Source organism: Leptonotus elevatus, chromosome 21 (assembly GCF_054856555.1).
Source record: "Leptonotus elevatus isolate MCC_2025b chromosome 21, RoL_Lele_1.0, whole genome shotgun sequence".
Lineage (NCBI taxonomy): Eukaryota > Metazoa > Chordata > Actinopteri > Syngnathiformes > Syngnathidae > Leptonotus > Leptonotus elevatus.
In genome coordinates this window covers 14,126,850-14,152,944 of record NC_141259.1, presented here as the reverse complement: position 1 = coordinate 14,152,944, position 26,095 = coordinate 14,126,850, and the positions used below count along the sequence as shown (strand labels likewise).

The 26,095-nt window shown below is 43.5% G+C and overlaps 1 protein-coding gene across 5 annotated transcripts in view; it reads left to right on the top strand.

Annotated features, from left to right (window-relative positions):
- The window catches only part of pou6f2 (POU class 6 homeobox 2), a 70,491-nt gene that overhangs the window by 24,201 nt on the left and 20,195 nt on the right, over positions 1–26,095 (top strand). For all 5 annotated transcript variants that reach the window (XM_086065374.1, XM_086065373.1, XM_086065375.1 and 2 more), the window contains 3 exons: positions 395–495; positions 4,507–4,738; positions 20,670–20,953. In XM_086065374.1, coding sequence (XP_085921500.1) covers positions 395–495; positions 4,507–4,738; positions 20,670–20,953 — 617 coding nt within the window. The remainder of the gene's footprint in view (positions 1–394; positions 496–4,506; positions 4,739–20,669; positions 20,954–26,095) is intronic.

The following is a 26,095-nucleotide window of genomic DNA, read 5'->3' as shown; positions in this document are numbered from 1 at the left end:
CCCCCTTCGTGGCGGCAAACGGGTCTAATTGTGTGTGCCTCGCCGCGGGCCACGAGTGCAGCGATCGCAAAGGGGAGGGGCAGCGGGATCACACGGGTTGATCCTCTCCCATGTAAATGGCCGAATAATACGCTCGCCATCTCTCAGCACTAATCGAGGCCATCGGGGACCCGCCGGCGCGCGTGTTCCGCCGTCACTCGGCTAATTTATTCAGCACCGCGGCGGTTATTGATGAAACGCTTAAACACAAATTACGCACCCCCGCCGCCTCACTCCCATCCCACAGACCGTCACCATTTCACAGGCTGTCTGTCTGCAATAAACACACTCATGTTATTAACCTCTTGTTTTTCTTCTCCCCCCCCCCCCCCCCCCCCCCCATGTGATATGGCAGGGGCCCGTGAAAGTTCAGTGCGGTCGGACATCAGCAGCAGTCCCTCCGAGCAGAGTCAAGTGGGCCCGTCGCACCTGGGGTACCCCGCCATGGGGCCACAGGTCAGTCAAGTGCTTCATTATTGACAAATTAATCGATGATTAAATGAGTCGACAACTATTTTTTGAGATCCGATTAATCGTTTAGAGAACTTGTTTACTGTCAATCTTCCCCGATTTGTGTGATCCTCTATGAAGTCCAACTGAGCACATTTCGTACCGAATCCAAATAAGACATTTGCAAACATCCGTTGTAACTTTGAAACAATCGTCAATATTTTGACTGATGTTGTGAACCGATGTTACGGGAACAAACCCGGAACTGATTCATAATTACAATTTGAAATAATGTCCTGTTTTTTAATAAAGGGATGGAAGCTAAAAAAAAATATTCTTAGCAGATTCATCGTGGATTCATATTTAAAAATAATCAACTGATTCATCGATCTTTAAAATAATTGTTAGTTACAGCCCTTCTGAAAAGTCATTTACGTTTGATGCTTTTGATTGTGTTCCAACTTCAAAATGTCAAACAATAGAAAAGAAAAGAAAAGCTGACTAATATTTAAATGCACCTGTGTTGTCCATTTCAAGCATACATTTCCAAATGTGGTAATTTTTACTTTTTCATCCATCCCATTCAAGAAAAGCACGTACCTCAAAGTTTTTTCGTTTTAAGAAACATTTGTTTGTTTCTGGACAAAAAATAATAATAATTTGGATTAACATCTTGAAAAATGTGTTGTTTTTTTAAAACTTTTTTAGTATAACATTACATTAAAAAAAAATCTCCAAAACGTATATATATGTTTTTCAAACGAAAATATTGTGGCTGTGTAAGAAAAGTTTTCTTTAAATCTCTTCGTTTTTTTAATCCAAATCTCAAACTAAACATGTTATGTTTGTTTTTCTTGTTGTTTAAAATAAAAACGGAAAAAATATTTTTTTTTTTAAAAATGTGTATCAGCAAATTGAATGTGATTATTTATTTATTTACTTATCTGAAGCACACTGGTTGTTTTCAGATTATGAAGTTACAAAATTGGGATTTACCTGCTTTTGCAAATAATCCCCAAAATATTGGCGCTGTCCAATAAACGGCAAGTATCTGCACATTTAGTGAGTATTTTTCTTTTTCATCCACAAAATTCTTTTTTTTTTTTTTTTTTGCTGTTCATACATTTAAACATGTTTTTCATTTCGATGTGTTTGCTTTCTATTAAACATTCTGCAGTACTTTCAATACCACATTTGCATCCAGTATCTTACTGTTAATCAATTACTTGACGAAAGGCATCTTATTGAATAATTGATGAGTCCAATGTGCAGGAATGAAGCTTTTATGTCATTGGTTCGGTCGAGACGCTAATGAGGAGACAATCGGAGATGCCCGCCCGCCCGCGGCCTCCACTAATCGCTAAATCAGCCGCTGTCCGATCTGATTGGATTTATTGGGCTGGTGGCTCGCCGCTGTTAATTAACGTCTGTCTCATTAGTGTCCACGCTTAAACACACCAGGATGACACATTAGGGCTGGAGAAAAGTCACACCATACCCATTGATTTTGCGCTCAAGCGGCACAGTTTGGGATACAATATGCAAACTTTACACAAGATGGGCGGAGCTGAGATTCAAATTCAAAAGGCGGACATGCTAACGGCTAGAGTCACGTGGAGTAATGTGGACGTTAGCATCACCAGACTGCTAACTAAACAAAAGCACGGTAATCCGATAATCGGCCCATGTCTATTCAGTAGGGGTGTGGCAAAAAATCGATTCTCATAAGAATCGCGATTTTCATTTAGTACGATTCAGAATCGATTTTAAATGTCCCAAAATCGATTTTATTTAAATTATTTTATACTGTCTTCCCTTTGTTTATGTTTGCCTTTATTGGAAGCGCTGTTCATGTTGTACCTGATTTGGCCACTTAGGGGCAGTGTGGTTCCACGAGGTCTGATACACTGTTGCGTTGTAGCCACACTCGAGAGTAGAACGAAAAAGTCATGATCAACTTAAGCTAATAAAAATTGTTTTTTGCAGCCGTTCTTTTGAGTGATAAAAGTACCGCGAGTAGCGTGCGAATTAGCATTAGCGAGTCAGACTGGATTAGATCATTACGATTCCTTGAACATCTATAAATTGAAGCAAAAATCAGTCAATCAAATCATTTTGAAGCAAAAATCTTTCTCAATCGAAAATCGATTCCGGATCGGATCGCGCACCCAAAAATCGGAATCGAATCGTGAGACATACAGCCAATTCAAAGCACTGGTCCGAAAATGCGAACGCATCCACCTGCTGCCTCAGCGTCGGCAGTACGGTGTGAAATAAAGAGGAGAAATGTGAGCAGCTCTCACCAGCAGCCGCCCGTCGTCTAATATATGAACGCTGTCAGGCGGGCCGGCCTGCGTGAAGCAAACACTTTGGAGAAACAAAGGCGCCCCCGCACGTCGTAGCCAATTCTCCTCTCGCCAGATCAATACATTTGATAGATTCCCCCCTCTCGCTAGCCGGATATTGTCGGAAGCGCCATTATCCGCCGCTAGTTTAGCCAACGCGAATCCGCCTTGCCTTCCCCTCGCTCGCACTTAAGGGTGACAAAAGTCTGCTATCTGGACCATTATGGGCAATTTCTCAGTGGCCGAGCTGCCGGGCGGATGAAGGAGCCTCCTCAAACCCCTGATGGGCAACAGCGCCCCGTCCCGCATCCAGTGTGTGTGTGTGTGTGTGTGTGTGTGTGTCCTGGCGCCCCCCGAGGAGACCACTTGTCATCACTCAGCTGTCAGGCCTGCCGAGTGCGACCGCTCAGCTGAGGAAATCTATTGCGAAACGTGCGCCGCTTGCATTTGCACCTCCAGAGTTTATTTGAATGATGTGAAATTACGTTGGTATCAAATGTATTTGATTCATATTCGATGTTACAAAACTGCGACTCAATTGTCTAAATGATGTCAATATTAATATTAAACAATCCATAGTAGGGTTGCAGCTATCAAATGTTTTTTTTTTTTTTTTTTGGGGAACGGACACATCTAATAGATTCATTATTGACTAAATGAAGCAATTTCTGCAGAAATTGTGTGTGAATGCTAAATGAAAAAATGAACTCATTCACTGCCATTGGCGGCTATTGACGCCAAATATTCATTTGAACTATTTCTATTAGTTTAACATTTTTTTCCACTTTTGTTAACAAGAGTATGAAAACCTAGAATTTTTTTTTATTGTACATTTAGAACAGATATAAAATTTATGATTAACCGTGAGTTAACTATTGAAGTCATGTGATTGATTACAATTCAAAATTAGCAACGTCGGGCAATTAAAATCGTAATTAATTGCATGATTTCATGAGTTAACTCGCGATTAATCACAAATGTTATATCTGTTCTAAATGTACAATTAAAAAAATGGTGAAATTGCATGCATTGAATGGTTAATTAACAGTAATGGGGGGGATGCTTTTTTAATACACTTTAATGCAAAATTAAAATAAATCAGATTAATCGACAGCACTAATCCAGATCCTTACGAGAAGTCATTTTCGCCCTCACGCGGATGATTCCATTATTCTGTTTCTCATTCCACAATCGCAGTATTAATCCAAGTCGCGTTTTATTTATTTATTTTTTTTACTCATGCCGGCACAAACCAAGTATTCCTGATTTGAGGCGGTTTCGCTCCCCTCAAACTTTTGCCGACAATCTACTTGCAGCATCTCATCTCCGTTTTGTGTCACTCGTTTAATTTGCATCATCAAAACCAAGGCAAAGCGACATTCCAAATTCTGCAGCCGTCAAAGGAAAACACATTTAAAGACTTTTTTTTTCGCGCCGCCGCAAGAGTAAAGTCGTGAAACTTTTTTCTTTCTTTTTTTTTGCTAAGCGCCGCGTGTTTGAGGCGCGTTTGGCTGCGCTATGAGGAGATTTGTTCAGTGGCACGGAGCACAAATCGTTTCATCATCAAATCGTAACCACAATCATAATCGTGTACCATTCCCAATTGTTGTCAATGTCAAGATGCTGATCGAATCTTGTTAACTTGGGATGTGTCATGTGCGGGAACCCACAGTCGTTGCTGGTGGCCCAGCAGCTGGCCAACGCGGTGGGCGGAGCCATGTCCGGGGCGGCGGCGGCGGCGGCGGCCGGCATGAACCAGCCCATCCTCATCCCCTTCAACGCCGGCGGGCACCTGGGCAGCCAGCAGGGCCTGGTCCTCTCGCTGCCCGCCACCAACCTTCAGAGCCTGGTGGCGGCGGCCGCCGCCGGGGGCATCATGACGCTGCCCCTCCACAACCTGCAAGGTAAGGCGTGGTGGTGAAGCAGCATTTGGCTCCCAAAAATTCTCAAGAGTCTCACGTTATAAAATTCGAATTCAGGCTGGGCGATAAATCCAATGAATTCGATACATTGTCATTTAAAAAATGTAATCGTTGAATCGAAATGTGCTAAAATCGTGAAATACAGTTTTGTCTTCTGAATTGTTAAAAACTCTTGTTCTTATGTTCTTACAGTATGTTATGAACATTTTGCACAGGAATTATTTTTGAATAAATGAAACCTTTAAATAAATGTTTGTTGGGTTTATTAGATTATAATCGATTAAAATGGTAATTGTCTCCTGAATGACTGAAAAATTATTTTATTTTTTTAAAACTTTTTCGGCCATATTGCCCAGCCCTAATTTAAATTAATCTCCAGAGTTAGCGCTTTAAATTTGAAAAAAATAAAAACTTGAAAAATATAATATTTTATTTATAATATTTTTTATTATATTTATAATATAAATGAAAAAGATTATGAATTTTCTTAAAGTAAAATAAGTCAGTTCTTTCGTAAATGTGAGAAAATACTTTTAAATTTCTGTGATGAGTAAAAATAACTAAAATAAATCACAAGAATCCATTTATGGCTTTATGAATCGATATCGGGCTGTGAAAATGAAAATTGATTCGACATTGATGAATGTTTTTCGTTTTTTTTTTTTTACTTAGCCTAGCATAAACGTGCCTTTGCGGAGGTCCAGCTTCTATGACGTGTCATTGTTTTGAGTTTTACTCGCTCGTTGAAGTTGTTCGTTATTATTTATAGAAGACCAAGCTGTACGTGCTGATTGTTTTTCTCTCCATCCTGTGATGGACACGCAACAATCTTTTTTTTTTCTTTTTTTTTTCTGTTCCTCCAAATAGTGCCAAGATTTCCTTGCGAGCAGCTCGGAATCCTTCAGGGCTTTGTCAGCCAATCCTCAACCGGCCTTAAAGAGCAAAGCGTATTAATTACAGGTCACCGTTTTGCAGCGCGCCGCAAAAGCACTTTCTCTTCCCCTTTTCACTCCATTTTTTTTATCCTCATCCTTCCATCCGGCCGCTGTACTTATGTGTGCCTTTTAAACTTTAATGTCCAAATGTTCCCTTTTGATCATACTTGTAAATGGTTTTCATTTTAATGTTTAAAACATTGTCTCTTTTATACCATTAGATTGAGGGATGGATGGGATGGGAGGGGGGAGGGGAGGGGAAAAGGGGGGGGGGGCAGGCGCACGTCTGTCATGAATCTTGGATGAGTGTAGCGCACTAATGTCAAAAGACGTCCATGTAAAGCAGTGTGTGTGTGTTTTATTTTAGGGAAGGGGGCATTACAATAATGCCGGTGCAGCACAAAGTGCAGGGGAGGGGGCAAAGTGGACGCACGCGTGCAAAGGCGGGCGGCGGCCTAATGGACACAAACATGCATAAATAACAACAAGCGCGGCTGGCGGGCAGAGCTTTTAATAAATCCCTTCACGTGGATGAGAATGGCGCCGACGCGCAGCGCCGGGAGCGCCTGCGAGGGATTGTCAAACATGTCGTCGGGGGCGGGGCGACACCGGGACCAACGGCTCTCGTGCTTATCGCCACGCACGTTTGATGGATTCTTGTTATTTGGAAATCCTTTTATGGGGACGGTGAAGTCAATTCACTTTTCACCAAAAATGAAGCGGGACGCTGTTTTGCGGAAGTTTGCTGTAGGGATAGATCGATTATCGGCTCCGATATTTGTCATTTTGACAAATTTTGACAAATATCGACATCAGCCTTTTTCCGAATCTGAAGGCCGCTAATGCCGATATCTCACTGAGCGGTGAATGCTTGCGAACGTAGCAAAACTGAGGATTTTCATCAGGATTTGTGGGATGTTCACAGACAGTTTTTACTTTTCACAAAACCATTTCGAACATAGTCAGACAATTGTTCACCGTCTGACAAGATCTTTTGAAACCTTTTATGATAAAATTAGCTAGCTACGTACGCATGCATTTGTTGCTCAGTAAGATACGGGGAGCGTTTCATTTATGGATTTATTTAATTCCGCTTTACAAAATAACTCCCTACACGTTTTATTTTTAACTCATCTGCTCCCAAAAACGTATGAAAATTAAAAACGTTTTATTTTAAATATGGCCAATGTCCTAAAGACGTATTTATACGTTTTTTATGTGTTTTTTTTTATGCAAGAGCATACAGAAGGCTTTAACTGAAGACAATGCTGGAAGCAATGGTAGTAATTACCAAAACGGCTAAAAGGTTGGTGACTAATCAATCCCTCCCGTGTGATATTGCACAATTGTTGTTAAGTTGTTGTTTTTATATCTATACCAAATAAAAAAGAAACAATCAATCCAACAAAACAAACAAAAATCAATTGGTAAAAAATTGTTTCATAATACACTTTAATGCAAAATAAAATGTTATCCGATGGATCCATGGAATAATTGCTGGAATAATCCATTCTAAAAATAGTGACGCCTGTAACCCTTTCAAGCAAACAGATAAATAAACTCTTCTAATGCATGCGGCATCCCCATAAAAGAACAGGCAAGATTCCCCCAACCGCCCAGCCGCCCCCTCCCCGCGGTCTGAAGGCGACGCGTTGAAGGAACCTCCGCCGAGAGAAAGTGACACGAGTCACGAGTGAAGCTAAATGTCTTGACTATGTCCGGACCCCCGCGGCCACGCGAGGGCCCTCCGCTCGCCGCTGTCCGAGCAGATCACGGGCGGGCTTGACTGAGGCCTGCTGGCGCAGCACCTCTGTCAGACCGCCGCGGCGCTGCCCCCAGGTCCGATTAATCGCACGCAGCACGACAGCGGCCGGCCGGCCGGCGTGCTTTACACGCGCTCACGCTGCGTCCCAATTAGTGTCAGATCAGACCACTGGCAGACTCCGTAATGAGACGGCGGGCGGAGTCGAGCTAATGCAAGCGCTGAGGCCTAATGAGGCGGCTAATGAGCTGCTAATTGGACGGACTGCGAACCGGAACGTTTACATGAATTTGATAGCTAACGCATGCGCAAGAATGAAGTGGGGGTGGAAATTGTGGACAAACTTGAGATTTTTTGTCACATCACGTATGCGGCAGTTTTCAATACGTTGACGTCTTATGCAAATACCGATGAAGGAAGTAGAGACATCAATTCCAAAAAAGTATTGGCAAAACCAGTTGTCAATTTTATGATAAGCGGAGTCGGCTTATGCCGAAATAAATAATAAAGTCACTCATAATCTTAGTTATTCTTAAGTAATCTAAAGAGTAACTAACTTACTTTGAAAGTGAAGTAATCAGTAAAGTAACTAGGCTACTTTTTCAAGGTAACTCAGCCAACACCAGTTTCAGAGGTGGCAAATCCAGGTCCAGAAAGTTAAAAACCCTGCAACAGTTTGACTTTAGCCCCAGGTGCTAGTTAGCTAGCTCCTTAGCTAGCTCCCATGGTGCTTGTTTACCTTTTAGGAAGCTAGCTAGCTAGTACCTGGGGCTAAAGCCAAACTGTGGCAGGAGTTTTACTTGCTGGACCTGAATTTGCCACCTCTAACCAGTTTCACCCATTGACACGAAATTGGTTGGGCATGTCCGTCATGACCCGACAAACAAAAACGATTTGTGCCAGAAACTGAAGAGGAAGTCAGCCATTTTGGTTTGAAGCAGCCATTTCAGGCGGATCCAGACCTCAGACTAAAAAAAAACATTAGGACACCACAAAACCAGTTTGACCCGTTGGCATGAAATTGGCTGTATGTGTCCATCATAACCTGACGAACAAAAAGTCTCAAGGTCCCATGCCTGAAATTGAAAAGGAAGTCAGCCATTTTGGTTTGGAGCAGCCATTTCAGGCGAATTCCAGGTCTCAGACTAAAAAAATCATTAGGCCACCTACAAAAGTAGTTTCAACTGTTGACATGAAAATGGCTGGACATGTCCATCATGACACAACAAATGAAAAAGTCTCAAGGATGCATGCCTGATATTGAAGTAGAAGTCGGCCATTTTGGTTTGAAGCAAATGCCTGCGGGGTTTGTGCTTTGACAAACTCCTACCAGGGAACGAGACGTGATCGAACACACGCCGAATCGCCATGCGTCTTTCCTTACATCATCCAATGTGGGCGGGGCATGGCATCACCATTTGTTGATCATTTCGGGGTCCCGCCATGAAAAAGCGAGTGCCGTTACCCGTTGGGCACCGTTGGCAACTTTAACTTTGTTTTGTATTTGTTTGCGGAGAATCCGAGTACTAACTTGCCGAGGAACGAGATGTTTGTCAGAATGATTCATGCGAGCGGGAAAAAAAAACAAACTCGCAGTGAAACTAAACAAGGGGGAAAGTTATCCTTTGTGACAAGAGCGCACACAAATCCGGCTGACTTCACAGAGGCTCCAAAAGTAGGTTGCGTCACACCGAAGCTCTGTAAACATTGTCGGCTATTACCAATCTAAAACATACATGAGTGCTCGACTTTTAAAAATGAGTTCTTTCTTTTTTTTTTTATGACGGCAACTTTCCTCATGATTTTATAACAAGGAAATGGTGATTAACGTGCTTGTAAAAGTCGCCGCATCAAAGCAAACCTCAACAAAGTCTTGATCCGCCGACTCCTCTTCTCCGCACTCGCAGTTAATGCGAAGGCGCCGCTTGACTTGGAAGCTCTTAATAAGCGCACGCCGCCGCCGCCGCCTTATTTGCCGCGCATCACATCAGAGAGGCGCCGAAGTTGTAATGGCGGAGGTGAGAGCGCGCCGCCGCCGTTCGTCTGTACTCGGGCTTGCCGCTTTTAAAGGTCGGCATCCCACTCACCTGCCGTAATGAGAGCCGGCGTGGCTGCCAATCAAAGCCCCGGCGCACCGTCTGGCGTTTTGATTCCGGCGCTCGGCGGTGTCGCTCAGAGGTTGCGGCTTGTCGGCGCGCTGCAAATTAGGGGAATCACTGCGCTCATTACGCCACCTAAGGGCGAGCCCCCAGGAGGGAAGCGTCGGATGTTTTCGCAAGAGGAACACGTGCTCCTTTCGCTTCTCCTTACCTGTAAGCATGCGGCCGCACTGCTCTGCAGTACACTCTAAAAACAGTTGGGTCAAAAGTAAAATAACCCAATTATGGATCAAAAATGGACCGATCCACTTCTGCGTTGTTTTATACAAAATTACCCAATTTTATTTTTACCCCAAAAAATGATCTGACCAATATTTATGAGTTGTTTTACGCTAAAAGACCCATTTCTTGACTCAAAGTTGGGTCAAATTGATCCAAGTAGATGATTGGTCCATTTTTGACCCATAGTTGGGTTAGTTTTGACCCAACTGTTTTTTAAAGTGTAGCTTGTGCTCCAATGGCCACAAGCCGACAGGTAGGACAAGCCAAAAGAAACTAAGTCCTTCACTCTAAAAACACTATGGGTCAAATATTGACCTATCCTCTACTTGGGTCTATTTGACCCAACTTTGAGTCAAGAAATGGGAGTTTCATTTTGAAGTTGAACAATGGTGGGTCAAAAAACTAAAAACATGGAAAATCCAGACGACGAGACCAAAACGTGGTCTCAAGACCAAGACCGGTTTCTACTGTTTCAGCACGACCTAATCCTCCAGAACTTCTTGCAATTGCTATTTGTGTACTTTCTACCAACTGAAACCAAATGTTCCTCATCCCTCAGCGAGAGCCATTCATTCATTGATTTTGCACTTGGAAGGGGAAACAAATGTTGCAATTGGTGCCGTTGCAGTCATTTTCCCGCTTTTGTTATCGCCGTAACGAAAGAGAACGAGAGTCCATATTTCCTCAACACGGAAAGACAATGGAGGCCCGAGCCGTCCCTTTGCCACACATGACTGTTTAATTTGCAGCCTTCTCCGGCGTATCGCCCCTTTTAATGATTTAACTCGGCGCCACTCGAGCCGCGACTCGCGAGCGAGAGAGAGAGAGGGAGCGCTCGGCATTAAATAAATAATAGTGATAAAATGTAGAGCTCATACATTTCAAAGTTAATGCGACTAGCGGCGCGATAGGAGCAGCTGCACACAGTCCTCCGAGCGGTAATTTGATTGATTTGTTGTGACAGCAGCCAAATAATTGAGAGTGAGAGGTGCTGCGAGCCGAGCGAGCGAGCCGAGCGAGCGAGCGTCCTCCCTCTCTCCCTTTCTGCGTTTCTCTCGTCGCCCAATATCTGCCACAAGTTTATTGTTTGCCTTCGACGACAAGCTGCCTTTGCGACGACTCCCAATCAAAGTGTACAGACGAGACGTGAGGGGGGTTGGAATCAAACAAGCGCATTTACACTGAGGCTCATGCACGGCATAATGCAAACACACACGTCCCCCCCCCCCCCCCCCCCCCCGAGACGGGATGATTTACTCTGCCGCGACTCTTTGAAGCTCTCGGCGCCGCCAAAGCCGCGTGCGTCACTTGTTGCAGGCGTGCTAATGATTTGTCTTACATATGCGGCGTAATTGCGCGCTTGATTGTAGCGCATTATGTTTAACAGCGCGCATCCCCAGATATTTGCCGAGCACGCACAGGCGCACTTCTTTTCTCCGCTTTGTTTACTGCGGATGGCGGCGCTGCTGCCCGAGCGCCGATTAGAAACGAGAAAGGCTTTTGTAAATGTTGATGACATGGGCAATATTGTTTGAATACACTACCAAATTTGGGTGTCACTGCTGATTATCCAAAAGACACAGCTGCCCGAGCGCTGAATAGAAACAACTTTGAAATTATCTTAAAATGATATATTTTCAATGATTTAAAAACACAACAAATACATTTATAAAAAAATAAACCATGCTTGACCACTTTAGAATTTGTCAAAAATCATGCTTGCCCGAGCGCCGAATAGAAACTAGAGAGGCTTTTGTCGATGTTGATTCAAAGAATATTTTTATAAAATCAGTTATTATCTTAATGTAATCGCAATTGCTTGTTCGTGCTACAGGATACTGCGGCCCAAGCGGCGATGAGAAGGAACAGGGTGACGGGCGACGGCTTTTTGTAGACACTGTTGTAAAATATGATATTAGAATATGATAACCAGCGGTGCCGTCACTGCGTTGCCTCTGTGCTACAGGTCACAGCGGTTCGAGTGCCGAAGAGAAACTTGATTAGGTGAAGGCATTTGGGGATGTTGGAACAGCCCAACCTATTAGAATTTGATAACATAGATGCCCGAGTGCTGATTAGAAAGAGTGAGAAATGTAAAACCTTTTTTTTTTAAAGATGTCGATACAGCGATAATATTTGTTATAAAAAAAAAATGTCATTAAATACAATAACAAACATGATCGTTACTGTAGTTAGGCCGTGCTTTCCCTGACATGACTGTTCGAGCGCCGAAGAGAAAATTGTGAAATTGTATTGACGCCCTTCCTAGTTGACAGATCGAGCACTAAAACATTTGCATTAGCACAGAAGAAACGATATATGCAAAAGATAAATAGATGATCAAAAATGGTTGTGGATTAATTGGATGATGGATTATTGGTTGCTCTTTTGGGATTGTGTTCTGATATTTTTGACGCCTCCACCGAAAGGCCTTTTGAATTTTGGTCTCCTTCTCGATCGGTCAGCGGCCACTAAAGGTCCGCTAGCCGCAAGCCTTCGGCCGTCCGTGCCTGGCGGCCGCGTGTAGCGGAGCGTTGCAAATGAGAATTGATTAATTTACATGAACTTTTGAAATGTTGTAACCGGAAAATTAGTCAATTCCTGTCCCGGTGCAAGCGGCTGACATTTGCACTTCGGTCTTGTAGCGCTTGACTTGCGATGTTCATGCTAATGCTAATGTTACGGCAACAAAAAACGATGTTAGCACCATATGTTCCAAGTGGCTTGGGATTGTTTTTGTCACACTGTAGCAGGAGAGATTCACTGTTCATTGAGGCGTTCTAGATCCAACTTCAACTGGAGGCGCTCCTTGCCTCTTGGTTCATCAGCACGGTACTAACATACACATATACATATACTACAATAGTCGTTCTATGCAGAGGATAAAGAACTGTTCTTTGGAGGTTTTTTGGACTTAGAAATGTAATAAATAAATAATTTTACGGTCATAATCGAAGCAAATCATTTTGAAATTGGAAAAACTAATGTTAGGAAGAATTCAAACTTTAACCTCTTTGAAATTGTCCCCCCCAAAATTTCATTTTGAGCATTGTTTTGCAGAATGTAGCAACATGAGTTTGAACTGTTTTGCAATTTTTTTATGTACAGTGTACACTATAACTATTTTATTCTAACTGCTGTTTATTTTTGGTGTAATACCATTGTGATCCAGTAGATAGTGGCACACTACTTCCTAAATTCAAAGAAGAGTGAAAACAGGAAATATTTCAAGCCCAGCCTAGTTTTTTACAAAGATAATTGAATGTGAGAATGTCTTCAATCTTGCTTTTTATGCCTACAGAAAGTAACAGCTGTAGGTTAATTTTATTAATGCACATCTAAGCGTGTAATTTTTTTATGTATTTTGTGAGATGATAAATTTGTTAGTGTTATAAATGTGATAAATTTGTTATCCATTGCTCTTTCTCTCTATCATTATTTTATCTGTTTAAATGTGAATGTGTTGTTTAAAAAAAATATTTTTAAAGACTTAAAAAGGTGTCTTAAATGCTATAAAAATATTCATAGGGTGTATTTCTATATGGTAGATGTTCTCTGGAAGTCAAGCTCTGCGATGACGAGGAGCTTACGGTATTTCGGCTTTTGTTCTAATCAATCGATGTTGTGTTATACGCTGCTCAATACTGCTTAGACTCAACACAGTTATTTGTAATTTTGATCAATAGTCCGTGGCAGTCAACACTTCCTATATGGCGACCGCCTATGGATTATTACCCAAAAACTTGAACGAGCCAAGTTCGCCGCAGAGGTCATTTTTGATCCCCTTCTCCGGTTTCGTGGAGAGTCTGCGGCCGTCCAAGTCTGTCGGCAGATGGCATCGGAACCCGACCCCATCGCTAAAAGCTGTCTGCGGTTACTAATTGCCGACCGGGGCGTCATTACCTTAATTAATGGGGTGGGATTGGTCGCGGTGAGGGAAGGGGGTGGGGGCTTTTATCAGCATCGGTGTGGCTTAAAAGGTCCCGGGAGATGCAATTGGGTCCCGTGGGCGACATTTTCAGAGAGGCTGCATCCGAGATGACGTCGCGACAAGACTGCTTACAGAGTTTTTCTGGGCTTTTATTTTTCCCAGATTAATTCACGTCACGTAACGTTGACTAGCAGAGGTGACAAATCCAGGTCCAGAAAGTAAATACTCTTCCCCAGTTTTGCTAGGGAGCTAGCTAGCTACGAGCACCATGGGATCTCGGTAGGGAGCTAGCTAGCTCTAGATCCTATGGTGCTCGTTAACCTGCTAGGGAGCTAGCTAGCTAGCTAGCACCAGGGGCTAAAGCCAAAGCTAAAGCAGGCTTTTTACTTTCTGGACCTGGATTTGCCACCTCCATCGACTATGGCGGCATATCCACAGTCCAGTGTGGGGTGGTGCCAACTAAAAGGTTATCAAATTAATCTACAACAATTTTGGTAATCGTTGAGAGACTTTGTTTCACATAAACTCTCAAATTGAGCCCAATTATCGGTTTGTATTCGCAGTAGTACGGCGTTCTCACTTAGAAATTAGCCCCTTGCACTCGCACAGCTGGTTAAAAGATGCGGCTTATCCAGTGTGGAAATAAAATCAGTCTGATTCATACATCCCATCTCTTGTATGATGTATCGTTGAGGGCGCGGAATTTCATTTACCGCCGCTGCCCTTTGCTGAACCTGTTGCTAGTCAGCGAGCACGATAAAGCGCATAAGTAGCACGCAGCTTCATTCATCATACTTGGCTGCGGGGCTCATACAGCATACAGCGATGGGGGCGACCAAAGCATCCCCATCAGGATCCGCAGAGAATCCATTAGAGGGCCGGCGAGCACATTTTACCATCGACAGAACATTAGCCAGTCCCCGCTTGGTAGAAGGGCTGGTTATGCTTCTTTGAAACGCCGATTATTCTTATTCTCAGTTGCATTTTGGGGGGCCTTGTTATGACTGAAAACTTTTATAAATATGTGTATTGTGGTGAAAATACCTAAATCTCAATCAATGTGTCAAAGGATAATTTCAAGAGCTACTGGAACTCTGAAAATTTGACTTGACACCATTTTCACCAGTGAAAGTGAACAGGAAGTCGGCCATTTGAGGGGGGGGGGGGGGATTATACACTGACACCTCTTTCACAGATCGACGTGAATTTGGGTAGACATATTTATCATAACCGTCCACACGAAAAAGTCTCAAAGACTCATGGTTGAAAGGGAACAGGAACTCGGCCATTTTGGAAAAAATTACAGGGCTCGTCCTTTGATGGACTCCTCATATTTATTAGAAAAAAATAGCCCCTTGCACCAGTTTCACTGACCGACGTAAAATTGGCTGGACATTTTTGTCAAAACAGGACGCACGAAAAAGTCTCAGGGACCCATGGCCGAAAGTGAACAGGAAGTCTGCCATTTTGGTTTAAACGACAATTTTGAGAATTCGCCATTGGGGGAAAAAAAGAGTGTCAGGGGCCATCCGTTGCCATTGCCGCCCTCAGCTTGAATTCCGCTGCATTTGGAATGCGTTCTCTGCGTGGCGTGCGTGAGCTGCTCTGTGCTGTCTTAAAGAGCATTGATAATCACAAGAGGCTGCTTGTGCGTGTCACTCACAAGGCTCAAGCACATCAGTGTAGCGCTGGCGGGCACGTGGCGCTGGCGTGAAAGTGCTTACATGCGGCCGACGTCGCCCGACAAAGGGAATCATTAAGGAGGCAGAAGAATGGAAAGCAAATCCCATTGTTTGGGCTCATTTCGTTCCTTTTCTCCGCTTCTTCCCCAAATGCACTGTGTGTGTATATGCGCTGCCATGGATGCTATCAAAAGCCTTATGATGTCCTCCTCATCTGCCATGTTGCCTTTTGATTATTATCTCTCTGTGCATCTCTGGAAGAATCCACTGCTTAACATATGTTGACCCACTGTGTTATTTTCTATTGGTTTTTATCATGTTTCAGGGGATTTGTCTTTATGTGTAGCCCTCAGTGGGAAAAGTTTGGTCACCCCAGCTTGAAATAATCCACAACAATAGAATTCCAATTTAAGGTGAAGCACATCGTCAGGGCGGCGACTCCTCCTTTTCCACAGCGTAAACGCAGCCCTTCAATCTCTCCCGGCTTTTACTGTCAGTCCAGAGAGCACTCAATCATCTCTGTGCATCACAAACCCCCTCCCCCCCCAATATTGATTTTTCCTCCCACTGAAACAGCCGCATGAACATAAATTTTGCATGAGGCTTTTACTCAGGGCCTGCGCGCTTTTGCTCGGACGACACACGATGGGCCCGTGAACACGCGCTAATAACGGATAGGCAACACTGTGAGGTGTGTTGGGGATGGGAGTGTGGGGGGGGGGGGGGTCCATGGACAAAATCCTGGGACCCCTCACTGGGCACCATTGTATTACATTTTGTCAACATATTCCTTGAAATAACCCTGAAGGAGGAGGAGGGAGGTGGCAGGCATCGGCTGCGACGGTGCACAGATGTATTCTTTGTCATTAAAGGGGGTACACGACAACCTGCTCATTCCTTTAAAATGACTGAGTTTCCAAAAATAGATTTTGAACAACGTATGCATTGGTCACAACCAAAATAAAGCGAGCTGTAAATCAAAAAAAAATGATGTCAACGAGTCGTGAATATTTGTCCTCAGTTTTTGACATAATTTGCAAGAAAATCCGTCTCCATTTTGAAAAATAGGACCAATTGTGATGAAGGCAAAAAAAATAAAAATGTTGCATATCTTCAGTTCTCAACCGTATTATCAACGCGGCTCTGGGATGAAATTTCATGTCATTGGTGGTTAATAAGATTTGTAGCTTTTAACCTTCGCCTGTCACCTTTCATATCTTCTTCCCAAAGAAGAAAATCAGAGTGGAATGAAAGTAGATCTTATTTTAGCGGAAACCCGCCAGCGCGCCTCTTCTCGAATGCCGACGAGGTCCTCGCGCCACCCACGGAGGTCCCTGGGCCACGCGGCCTCATAAAAGAGGGAGGAGGCATTAACCAATCCTGTTTGTGTAACATCTCCGTTCAAAATAAAGGATGAGAATCTTTCACAGGCGTCGCCTTGCCAATAATGACGCGATTAGGACACGATTTGCTCTCCAAACATTCTAAATCATCCTCTGATATTTCTTTTGCACAGGATTCATACTTTCTGTATGACTTGACATGATAACCATTTTTTGAGACTTGTGGAAAGCAGTCTAATCAGTTCTCCGCTAAAAATTTTGGGGGAAAATGTCTCTCCAAATGTGAAACACTTCTCAGAAAAGATACAAACTGTCTGACCTTTGACCCGACTTGAGTAGTTTTTCTAATCAGAAACCTGAAGAAAGTCTTTGCCGACCAATCAAAAAGTATATTGAATACAGCTTCAAGTTTCATCATTATTCACAAATCTGTTTAAAACAGTGGGTAAAAGAGCTTTGTGTAACATGGCCCTGGTTGATCTCTTATACTCTGCTGCCACCTGCTGGCCATTTTTGTAATAACTACCATTGCTTCAAGCATTCTCTTCAGTTCAGAGGCTGCATCAAAGCCTTCTGAATGCTCTAGCATAAAAAAAATTAAAAATAAACGTATGAATATGTCTTTGGGAGCAAATTATATTATTTAAAATAAAACGTATTTATACATTTTTGGGAGCAAATGATTTAAAGACTGATCTGATCACGCAGACTAGCGCAGTGGCTAAGGCTAACCGAGACCGTTGAAAGACATCGGTGCGCACCAAGTGCCACGTTATCCACTTGAGCGACCGGCTCCTCGCTAATCCTGTGAGTACGAATGACCTTCCTTTTGACCACCGCCGTAATGATCCCCATCCGGCGCTCTCGAAATCTCCGCCGGAGTCATTAGCGGCAAGGTGGCACTTGTAAGCTTTACTGTGAGGGATGGACTCTTCATTTGCACAAACCTTCGTTTAACGGCGTTATTGACGTACTGTAGCTATAGACACCAGACCAAGAGAAGACACGGAACGCTTTCTGTGTCTTGAAGTAAAGTGCATGAGGTTTTTATTGATCTCGCACAATACAAGAACACTCCCTTTCAGTCACAGTGCTCTGATTTCCAAGGTTTATCTGTTTGATAATGTTCTTGTGAAAAGCTTCTAATTGTCAATTCAGTCATCAAGTCGGCCTTGGCTTGTGAGAAAGTACATCAATCAGTGGTTTCTTTCAACGATATGAAACTAAATGAATTGAATCCAATGGTATATTTTGTGCGAATGGCGGCTGAAAACGGGGATAGCCAGTATTTGACATCTGAAAAGCAAATAAATGTCTCCAGCCTTCATTTATTAACTCAAATCACATTCTTGTTGGAGGTACGCAGTATAATTCTTGGAGTACATTTAGACTATATATCGTCTGACACCCCTAATATATATATATATATATATATATATATATATATATATATGTTGTCTTGTCGATTAAAATCTACTCTACAGATTTACTGTGTACGGAACCCCATCAGTTTCCTATGCGCATTCACTGAACCCTACTTTATTGAAAAATAAAATATGACTTATTTCAAATTCAAGACATGGCTCTATGGTTTTGCCCGATAGCTAGTTGGATATCTAGGACTATAATTGCTCAACTTGGCATTGCAAACCATGCAGTCACTCAACTCAACAATATAGAGGACTTTAAAACAACCATCGCTGTTTTCTTAAGATGCGGAAACACATACAATGAAAACATCAGAGGCCCCGGAATTGAACCCTGTGGAATACCACAAGTTATATGGTTTGCTCAAACCCATGTTTAAGACCCACTGAGTTAGTGTGTGATGACTGCACACTTTACCCTGCCTCATTACAAACATTAACATGTCTTTGCTGGATTGTGTCAACAGAGAAACAGGAACCCTCCGTTGGAAAAAAAAAACACCCGCGAGTATCAAAGAGAGACTTTTGCGATATAACGAGCTCGCCGGCATCTCTTCGGCTCTCACTCCATCATTCCAGCAAAGCCGCGGCGCAAACAATTAGCCCCGACAAGCCGGTTTGCGGATTAGGCGCCGCAGCCGCGCAATCAAGAAAGGCGGACACCGACGTAGCCGTCGCCCACTTAGAGAGCAGCGGCGGCGGGTCAGTGGTCCTGACAGTCTTAACAAGATGACAGTGTTTATAAAGCACTGCTGTTAAAGAATCTAGTTACCTGCAGTGCGGCTCTGATAATAAGGCCACATGGGGCTTCTTCCATATTCCCTCTGTATTTGTTTGCTTTTGCCTCATCTTGTGTTGTTGCGGCGCTTGTTTCTCGCCGTAATGGTCCACGCCGGAGGACATTCTCCAGTCGCCTTTGATCTCGCCTGCGCTTTCGATAATTTTCTGACAGACGCCGTCTTGAACTGCGCTTTTGTGTTCTGCTTTTGTATTCCGCCTTGTAAGTAGAGCTCAACATTTTGTCACGGCGGCGGGAAAGAGGCGGCCCCGCGTGTGTGCGACTTGGAAGGGTTTTAAGTTTTAAGACAAACTCACAGATTATTTTTGCTGCATTTTTCTGGAGGTTTTCCCATAATTTTGCTGGTGTGATCATCCTTATCAACTTTTTTTTTCAATGTTAACATCTAACCTCTCTTTTGCCTGACGAAGAGTCCTGTAAAAACGTTTAAACATGTTTTTTAAGATTTTTTTTTAATGCAAGAGTATACAGAAGGCTTTGACATGAAGAGGTGGCTTAAAGCAATGGTAGTTATTTAATAAAATGGCCAGCAGTTGGCAGCAGAGTATAAGAGATCAGCCAGGGCCATGTTGCAACAAGCTCTTTTTGTTAGTGTTTTCAACAGGAATGTGAATATTAGAGATAGACCGACATGTTTTTTTTCAAGGCCGATGCCGATTATTAGTAGTCAAGGAGGCCGACAACTGATATTTGAAGCAGATATTAATTTTCAGTAAAAAGGGAGGGGAAATATTGGCGTCAAAAATGTTTCAAATACAAATGCCAATCTTGACTTTGTTGTTAAATGTGGAAGTTTTTTTTTTTTTGAAATCTTAGACAATATTCTTCATTTTAAATGTCTAAAAAAATAATAATTCGGGTAGCTCCCAAGGTTATCAGTATGTCTTAAAATGATAAATGGAACCTAAAAACACATTTCTTTGTTTGGTTAAGAAGGTTCCCAGTGTCAGCAGCATCTCATAATGTTAACTGAAGTTCTAAATATATAATTCACTGAGATTAAAATGGTTTTAGCTTTACCTTTTATTGGCCGATATTCGTCAAAATGCACAATATTGGCCAGGCCAATAATCGGTCTATCCCTAGTGAATATTGATGAAACTTACGGACACAGGTACAAATGTTCCTGATGAAAAAAGGTAATCTTTTTTTTGGTAGGTTCCATGTTTTCATAGCAATAGAACAGTGGGCCTTGCGAAATCAGTCCAAATCCAGTAAAACAACCGGGAGCGAAGGGGGTTGCTTCAGTGAAAATGGCTGCGAGTGAATGAGTTGAACAGAAATTTAAATGGGGTTCCAGCAGGGCGCCATTATCGGATCCAATTAGTTAATGTTCCTGAAGTCTGCTCGAGGAGATTGATGGGTTTTTTTTTCCTGGTGTAATTTGAGCCATTAAACGGGAATATCCATCCTCTTAAGTGACAAAGAAGACTTTTGACTCCTCAGATAGTAATTGTATCATCTTTGTCCTTCCAACTCCAACTAAATTGAGGGACTCGAAACCCCGCAGGACCTTATTGTGGCTCCGTGCAATTTGCGTGTGCCTCGGCTCACACCTCCGTGTGTTTGTGCATGTCAATCACAGGTGTTGAGCAAATAAGGACAACGGCTCAGCTTGTCATGTGTTGATTGGGCTTCATGTTTTCTCAACAGCTACCTCAACCCTCAACTCGCAACTCCAACACCTGCAGCAGCTCCAACAGATGCACCACCACCACCAGCAGCAGCAACAGCACCACCAACACGTCCACAACCAAGCGTCGTCTCAGCATCATCACATGACCCCGCCCGGTCAGCAGCAGTCATCGGTGCCGTCGCCGGGTTCCGCCTGCTCTTCGGCGTCCGGGCAGCCGCCGCAGTCGCCCCCGTCGCATCGGCCCAACCAGTCGCCCGCCCGGAGCCTACCCTCGCCCGTCACCCCGCCCGTACCTCTGCCGGTGAGTCAGCAAGAGTTCTTCTAAAGAATCGAAATTAGCATAAGCACAAGTTATGCTAATACAGTGGTGACGTGAATTTCAAGGGTTTCAACATAAGATTTCCGAGTGAAAAATCTTTAACATATTTTTTCATGTGATAGGCAAATTTTCTCGTACATAGTAAAAATATTTTCAGTCAAATTTACTCTGAATATTTTACTCTCTTTTAAGTGTCAATTTTGCTCTGTTTAGTGGGACAGAATAGACTCTGTTTAGAGTAAAAAAAAAAATACAAAATGTACTGTGTACTTCATAAGCCTGGTGGGTTGCCAGGTTTTTCTTGCCTCCCTGCTAGACACTGACATTTTTTCAGGAATCCCAAGTGTCCCAGGAATCCCACAGGATGGGAGTCAATTTTGCTTTTAATCACAGGATTGGGATGGGACAGGATCAAAAGTTCGCGGGAGCGGGATTGTGTAGTAGAAGGGTAAAAAAAAATAAAAAATACTCGGACTGATGCGTTTTTTTCTTTCTTTGTTAGTTTTGTTTTAATGTAGCTGATCTTCAAAATGGGAGCGGTACAGGAGTGGGAGTCAATCTGAACGGGAGCAGGACGGGACAGGATTTTTGGGGGATGGGACTGGAGTGAAAGTCCACTTCTGTGTCACTCAAGTTTTCTTGTTACGAAATGATGCGAAATAATAAGGGATTGCAAATGGTTTTGTGGGTCCCCAAGCTACGGCTGGCGGACTGCGAGGGATCCCCAAAGATTTGCCATGATATGTTGCTAGTTGCCCCACGTGTTGATGACGATCAGGACGGATTGTGAGGTCATCTCCCCTCCTGTTTTATCAGCCTCTTCATCTTTGCTTCCTACTCAAGCTCCTTTTGCACTCACTTTGTCTGTCCATCCATCTGGGCCACGCCGTCCATCGGGCCGTCAGCGTGGCCATGATAATGGCCTATTTTATATCCCGGCGGTTTCATTTCCAGCGTGCGCCGGTCAGGGTCGCCTGGCCGTCCTCGCTCACATTCATCAGCGTCAGGCCCCTTATTGGCTTGTGGCGCGAGCTTCTTTATGGGCAAAGATGCGTCGGGCTGTTTGTTCCCTCGTCTTCAAACCCCCCCCCAACCCCCGCCGCTGCCTGTTTCGACCCCCGTCACGGCCCACTGAGACTCAGCGGGGGAGGGGGGGGGGGGGGGGACAGTCTCTGGATTTAATGGGCCTCCAAAGGCGTTACGTCGGAACCAAACACACTGTCCGGTCTCCGTGCAGAATCATTTGACAAAGACCAGAGAACACTTTTGATCCCATGTGCTCAAGATGGAAATAAAAACACATATCATGAGTTGACCCGCAAAAAAAAGTCTCATGGTGGAAAAGACACAGGAAGTCTACCACTTAAGCCCTTTCCAGGGGCAAATTTTAGCGCCAGAAATTGGTGTCACATCTACATCTAAGTCTCAAGAACCCCTGGCCCCCCCAAAAAATTTGGCCAATTCCAGGGGTCCTTCTGAGAAATAAAGAAAAAAAAAAGAAGGAAATCTGCCATGTTGTTTTGAAGAGGGCATTTTAGTGGTTTGGGCCTTTCCAAGGGATCCATTTAAGATAATTCTGTCAGGGTGGAACTGGTTGGTTGAGGGTCGGTGGACCCAAATGCAAGAGAAAGAGGCGTCGAAACAAGTGTCATGCATGGTGCTTTAATGACCATAGGGGAAAACGGTCAGTAGAAAACCATGACTGGATGGGCCGTGACTGGACTGGTCGCCATGACTGGACGGGACGTGAGTAGACTGCTTGCCATGACTGGACAGGACGTGAGTAGACTGGTCGCCGTGATACGTCGGTAGACTGGTCGCCTTGACTGGACAATATGTAAGTAGACTGGTCGCCATGACAAGACGTGACTGAACTGGTCTCCATGAATGGACAGGACGTGAGTAGACTGCTCGCCATGACTATAGACCATAGAACCGAAATGTGACAAATTCAGCCCCAAAGTCAGTGAAACTTAGCAGGCATCTCTATCGTGAGTAAACCCACAAAAAAAGAAAGTGCGCATTTTTGGTCATTTCCAGTGACCTTCTAATAAAATTCAACCTCCGAATTTTGTGTCTGGCATTTCCACGAGTCCATTCAAGCAACTCCAAATTTGATAGGCTTGTCTATCATGAATGGACCCACAAAAAAGTCTCAAGACCTCATGAGCGAAAAAACACAGGAAGTCTTCTGTTTTGGTTGGAAGTGGCCATTTTAGAACCAAGTCAGTAGAATGTTTGAGTCGGATGGCCAGCCTGCTTTCCCTCGAAAATGTCTTGAAAGGAAGCAGCGAGCGTGATTCTGATGACCGAGGACAGCCGTCCCTTGAGAGGCGGCCACATCAGCTATCATTACGATATTGCCTCAATCAAATAGGATTAGCGTGCACGCATGTGTGTGTGTGTGTTTGGTGGAAACAAGAGCCACCGTAAAGGGTTTACTTCTTTTCTGGGTCAGCGCCTGTCCGGCAAGGACAGGCCGCAGCCTATGGCGACCGCTCAATAGGATTTGAAGGCCCGCTCGGGCAGACCTGCGGCCCGTGGCGGCTGATTGGATGCCATTAAGCTCATTGCTTCATTCACGTAAAACTTCAGGTACACACACGCATGAATCGTCGCAGTAACTTTCGACGGGAGGAGGTGGAGAAGGTTGTTACCTCCTCCAAGGAAATGGCGACGAGCTACATTGATGATTGAAAGCATTCTGCAAATTTTCACGGCTGGTCACGTTGGCCTGCCTTAACTTCCTTTTGCCCCCCAAAATGTATAAATATGCTGTATTTTAAAAATGTCCATGGCTCCAAAGATGTATTTATATGTTTTTTTAAATGTTTTTATATGCTATAGCATACATAAAGCTTTGATGCAGCCTCTGAACTAAAGAGAACGCTTGAAGCAATGGTAGTTATTACAAAAACGGCCAGCAGGTGGCAGCAGAGTATGAGATCAACCAGGGCCATGTTGCAAAAAGCTCTTTTCCACACTTGTTTTCCGCACAGATTTGTGAATATATCCCCCCACCCCGGAGCCATAATAAAATCATCAGTGCATTACAGCGATCCATTTGTTGAGTAATTGTAAATCCCTCGTTAATCCGGAGTACTCATGACAATCCCCCTCCTGTTTATGACTAATTAGTGAGACAAAATTAACACAAGACTGATCTGCCCCCATTTGAGTGCAAACGCCACCACAGGCAGCCTGTTTGTCCTTGATTTCCTTCTTCCTTACATTTCTTACAATACTGCAGCTAATACGGTTCACAACACGAGCCGCAGAGGTGACAAATAGACTGCCGAGGTGAGATTAGCAAATTTGCCTAAGTGTGTTAATGTGCTGATTGCGGGTGGCGGCGCTTGCGGGATTTTCAGCCCGCAGGTTGATTGATTGGAGCCGCGGGGTTTTCTCCACGCCCGGAGAGCTCGGGGATTTGGCGGCGGGCAGAAGTGCATGCGGCTACGTGGCGGAATTGATCTTAATTAGATCTGAAAGACCCGCCACAGCAGAATGGGCGCGCCGATTAAAATGAAAAACAGGAGAAATTACCGATCAAATTAATCATAATGTCGGGCTACAGCTGTAAGGTCTGCTGTAATTTGCCACTCCACTGGCTTACATCGGGCCGGCGGAGGCGGAGGGAGCGCCGCGACATGCTGATCCGTGGAAGCGGGAAGCTTAGCTCGACCGATCCGCGCCGCCATTACGCGTGTCACCTTCCCATGACCCGCCTGCTCCGGACGCATTTCCTCTCGCTATAGCGGCGCTCTGCTCTGTCCTGCCAAATCCAATCCGTGCTCTATTTAAGACTCTTTTTATAGCAATAACAAATACGCCTCAGAAATGGTCATCTATGATGAAGAAGAAAAATACAACAAAATGTTGAAAACAAGCAAACGCTATAAAAAATACAGAAGAAACTAATGACGAATATTCAACAACAAAATCACAATCCAATGAAACAGCCAGATGGGAAAAGTCCCGAGACAACTGCTGTCAGAGATGTTAAACATTAGGGCTGGGTATCGATTCTAATTTCTCCAATCGAATCGATTTGGATTTTTCCCGATTCGATTCGACTCACTTCAGTTCAATCCGATATCTATTAATTATGGAACATCAATTGCTCTTAAATGTCAAGGATATGATAAAAACTAACTAGTACATTTTACAGTAACTGGTCAAATGATTTAGTTTATTCATTAAAGTAACTTGTGTGATAATAACTTAAGTATCACACAAACATTGACGTCAGCAAGGATGAGATGAAAATATTTTCATAGTTCTATTTTAATAATTGCAAATATTAACTTAAAAGAGCAATAAGTCATAAATAAATATTTATTATTATTATTTATTTAAGTCAGTTCTTTAGTAAAATTGAACAAAATATATACTTTTAAATTCATGTGAACAGTAAATAAATAAAAAAAACTGCAAAAAAATCGGCCTTTAAAATTAAATTTTCTTAAGAATTTATGGGAACAAATTAGATATTTAAATAATCGATTTATGGTTTTATGAATCAATACTGGGCTCGAAAATCGAAAAAAAGAGGAAAATCGATTCGATATTGATTATTCAATTTTTTTCAACCCAGCCCTAAGCAGCGACGATGGTAATAATAATAATGATAATGTGCATGTAAAATGTCATCACGGTCTCTGTTGCGAACGAGGACAAATGTGCTTGGCGGCAACAGCCCCAGCGTGGCCAGAAAAATGAAAAATATTCTGCAGGGAGCACAAACGGAACTTTTGACTTGGCTTGCAAGGAGGCCATAATGCCATAAAGCTGGATTAAAAGCTTGTTTTTTTTTTATTTGTTATTTATTTATTGCTGCCCTGCACACCGGCGTTGCTCGCGTGAGCTCGGCCGCTGCTCTGTCTGCGGTCACTAATGGGCACCAGAAATGACCAGCAGTGGAATGGTACCCTGCGGGGGGACTGGCCTCCTCGGCAGAGCGGAGCACTTAGACGGTGCCCGAGAGGAGGGGGGGCCTCAATGTCAAAACCCGGACCGATAATTAAAGAAAGCGCTGTTAGCCGAGCCCTCGTCTCAAAAGACGGCAAAAAAAATAATAATAAAAAATGTCTCCTTTCAAAGAAGCAAGTTCGACATGCGAGC